Raw genomic sequence first — 4,209 nt, forward strand, 5'->3', positions numbered from 1 at the left:
GCTCGACCCGCGGCTCAGGTGGCGCGATCGCGGCCGGGGTACCCGGGCAGCCAGAGAGGGACCCAGCGCAGGGCGAGGACCGGCCGGCTGGCGGTCACCCGCGGAGCCGTGCGCTCGGACGGGCGGCAGAAGGAGCCGCTCCGGCCCCGCCGCTGCCCGCCCGCTCGGGGCGGTGGGAGCCCGGCACCGCCTGGTCCCCGGGACGCCTCAGCCTTCTTCACCGCGCCGCCCGGGGGCTGACGGCGAAACTTCTCTGCCGCCGCCGCCCCGTGCCCGGCCGGCGCTGGAGCAGCGGCGAGAGGAGCGGCGCCCCCCCCTACGAAACCGGCCCCGCGAGGAGCGATGCGACGGCGGCTGAGGGGCCTCCCGTGAGCGGACCTCCATCCTCCGGTGGCTCCCCCTCACCGGGTGCCCGCGGACGACGGAGTCCGGCGGGGGCTGCGAGACCTCTCACCTGCGACCGGCACGGAGGGGCCGCCCTCCGCCCCCCCGGGGGTAGCCGGGGCGGGGGGGTGCTGTGGCGCCGCGCTCCCCGCGGCTGCTGAGCGGGACGGGAGAGGAGCCGGGGCCACCGCCCGCGCGCCGCCGAGCATGGAGTGGAGTTACCTGTTGGAAATCACCTCGCTGCTCGCCGCCCTGTCCCTGCTGCAGCGCGCTGGCTGCGCCGCCGCCTCGGCTGCCGCCGCCGCGTCCTCCTCCTCGGCAAAGGAGCTGTCGTGCCAGGAGATCACCGTGCCCCTCTGCAAAGGCATCGGCTACAACTACACCTACATGCCCAACCAGTTCAACCACGACACGCAGGACGAGGCCGGGCTGGAGGTGCACCAGTTCTGGCCGCTGGTGGAGATCCAGTGCTCCAGCGACCTGCGCTTCTTCCTCTGCAGCATGTACACCCCCATCTGCCTGGAGGACTACAAGAAGCCGCTGCCGCCCTGCCGCAGCGTCTGCGAGCGGGCCAAGGCCGGCTGCGCCCCGCTCATGCGCCAGTACGGCTTCGCCTGGCCCGACAGGATGCGCTGCGACCGCCTCCCCGAGCAGGGCAGCCCGGACACGCTCTGCATGGACTACAACCGCACGGACCTCACTACGGCCGCGCCGCCGCCAGCTAAGCCCCCGCTCCGCGGCTCCAAGCCCGGCACCCCCGCCAAGGCGCCCCCCGCCGCCCCGCCGGCCGAGGCCCCGCGCAAGCCGCGGCCGCCGCAGCCCTGCGAGCCGGGCTGCCAGTGCCGGGCGCCCATGGTGTCGGTGTCCAGCGAGCGGCACCCGCTCTACAACCGTGTCAAGACGGGGCAGATCGCCAACTGCGCCCTGCCCTGCCACAACCCCTACTTCAGCCCCGACGAGCGCGCCTTCACCGCCTTCTGGATCGGGCTCTGGTCCGTGCTCTGCTTCCTCTCCACCTTCGCCACCGTCTCCACCTTCCTCATCGACATGGAGCGCTTCAAGTACCCCGAGCGCCCCATCATCTTCCTTGCCGCCTGCTACCTCTTCGTGTCCCTCGGCTACCTGGTGCGGCTGGTGGCGGGGCACGAGAAGGTGGCGTGCAGCGGCGGGGCGGGCGCGGGCGGCGCGGGGGCCGGGGCGGCGGGGGCCGGCGGCGGCGCGGCGGCGGGGGCGGCGGCGGCGGGGGGGCGCGGCGCGGCGGGCGGCGCGGCCGAGCTGCAGCCGGAGCTGGCGGTGGCCGAGCACGTGCGGTACGAGAGCACCGGCCCGGCGCTGTGCACCGTGGTCTTCCTCCTCGTCTACTTCTTCGGCATGGCCAGCTCCATCTGGTGGGTCATCCTCTCCCTCACCTGGTTCCTGGCCGCCGGCATGAAGTGGGGCAACGAGGCCATCGCCGGCTACGCACAGTATTTCCACCTGGCCGCCTGGCTGCTCCCCAGTGTCAAGTCCATTGCTGTGCTGGCACTCAGTTCTGTGGATGGGGACCCCGTGGCTGGCATCTGCTACGTGGGCAACCAGAGCCTGGAGAACTTACGGGGCTTCGTGCTGGCACCGCTGCTCATCTATTTGGCCATCGGCTCCATGTTCCTGCTCGCTGGCTTTGTCTCGCTCTTCCGTATCCGCAGTGTCATCAAGCAGCAGGGTGGCCCCACCAAGACCCACAAACTGGAGAAGCTGATGATACGCCTGGGACTCTTCACTGTGCTCTACACTGTGCCAGCTGCCAGCGTGGTTGCCTGCCTCTTCTACGAGCAGCACAACCGGCCACGCTGGGAGGCCACGCACAACTGCCCCTGCCTGCGTGACCAGCAGCCTGACCAGGCTCGCCGCCCTGACTATGCTGTCTTCATGCTCAAGTACTTCATGTGCCTGGTAGTGGGCATCACCTCTGGTGTCTGGGTCTGGTCTGGCAAGACCCTCGAGTCCTGGAGGGCCCTCTGCACTCGCTGCTGCTGGGCCAGCAAAGGTGCTGCTGTGGCTGGGACCACAGGGGCAGCAGCAGGTGGACAGGCAGCAATCACTGCAGCAGGAGGACTTGGGGCCGGAGGTGGTGGCTCCCTCTACAGTGATGTCAGCACCGGCCTGACGTGGAGATCAGGCACCGCCAGCTCTGTCTCCTATCCCAAGCAGATGCCCCTGTCTCAAGTGTGAGGAGGGGGAAAGAGGCCAAAGGTTATGGAATGAGGGACACTGGCCTGCCTAAAATGCCCCCTCACTGTTTGGTGCCATTAATGAACCCCTAATGGTCCTTATTAGCCACAGCTTGTATAGAACAATGCAGCTGGCAGAGGCCCCAGGCTCCAGCCCCCTCCTCCTTCCCCTCCATTCATATGCAGGGAGCATGTACTTCAAGGAGCCAGCTTATTATTTTGCTGGCAGAGGAGGATAGAGGCTCACCCATGTCTTGCAGAGGGCAAGGCACAGCGGCTTCTGAGTCACTCTGGACTAACAGCAGCTCTTTACTCATGGGAGGGAGGGTCTTCCTCCCCCCCATCCTGAGGTGGGAGTCTGCCGGGGAGTGCAGGTTTTTGGGATGTTGATGACCAGGCAAATGCCTTACAATATAGACTGAATCAAAACATGTCTTAATTATACACCCCAGCTAAATACGGGTTTCCTACATTAAAGGATGTATTTATATAATTATTTGTTACCTTGTACAGATGTGTAAAATATGTATATATCCAAAGCTATACAGTCTGTAAATTTTTTTGTATAAAAGTTTAGAGACTACCCCTGTAAGAGCAAATATGAGTATTCTATTTTGTCAATAAAATGACTTTTGATAAATGACTTTTTCAAGCTTTTCCCCTACTCCTGCCCTGGTTATTCCAGCTGCTGTATCTTTAGGTAGTTCCATAAACTATGAACTACATTCATCCTCCAGTCATTACCTGTTAAAGAAGTGAGCTATATAGACCCAAGAAAATAAGTCATTCAACAAGTTCTGAAAAAGTGTTTGCCAAAACTGGAAGGTGCCTTACCATACTTCTTTCTTTTTTTGAAAGATGGCAGTGTCTTTAAACTGAGCCTTTACAAAAGAGTCATCTCCCATGGCATGTTAAGTATCCTTTTAAAACGGGTGTTATTTTAGGAATGTGCACACCCGCCTCTCATATCTGTTGTCTACACCTCTGTAAGCACCTGCCTTTCCTGGGATGCATACTGAAGTGTAAAAGGTTAATGTTTTAAATTCAAAGACCATGTACTATGGTGGAACAGTGAGTTGAGATTTGTTAGATCAATCTCTTCTTAACAGATTAAACTAACATCTTAACTTTTGTATATCAAATATGGTCCTTTTTCGAGAGAAAAGGTATTGTTCTTCTGTCAGGAGTAAGCTAATTTATTTGCGCAGAAGGCTGTTGAATTAACAGAAGAATGCTTTGGCAATTGTTGAACTTTTTACCTGTCTGCCCAGTGGCTCAGAACATCATTCCTTTAAGAGGAGCTAAATGAATAGGGTTAATCTGTAGGGAACTTGGTTTCTTTTGAGTTTGGGAAAACTTTGATCTTTTCTCTTCACCAAACGTGATGTATAGTCTGAAGTTTCTTTCCCTGCTGCCTGGTTCCTCTTGTTGCAGACCAATTGGCCACCATGGAGCCTTAAAGTTCTTCAATTAAAGGGACATGGGACTTTTTTTTTTTTTATTTTAAGAGGAAGACTTGTAACAGTTAGTGAACACCAGAGGGAAAAGGGAGAACAGCCTTTTAAACAGCTTTTCCCTGCATTGTTAGCCAGACTGCAGGCAGCAAGGCATGGCT

The 4,209-nt window shown here is 59.4% G+C and overlaps 1 protein-coding gene across 1 annotated transcript; it reads left to right on the plus strand.

Moving 5' to 3' along the window:
- The first annotated feature begins 418 nt into the window (after positions 1 to 418).
- On the plus strand, positions 419 to 3,177 carry FZD8 (frizzled class receptor 8). Its single transcript, XM_082277001.1, has one exon. It carries the CDS (start codon positions 592 to 594, stop codon positions 2,593 to 2,595), a length of 2,004 nt encoding a protein of 667 aa, XP_082133127.1. The 5' UTR covers positions 419 to 591; the 3' UTR covers positions 2,596 to 3,177.
- The last annotated feature ends 1,032 nt before the right edge of the window (positions 3,178 to 4,209 follow it).

Source organism: Coloeus monedula (assembly GCF_965178545.1).
Source record: "Coloeus monedula genome assembly, chromosome: 1".
Taxonomy (NCBI): domain Eukaryota; kingdom Metazoa; phylum Chordata; class Aves; order Passeriformes; family Corvidae; genus Coloeus; species Coloeus monedula.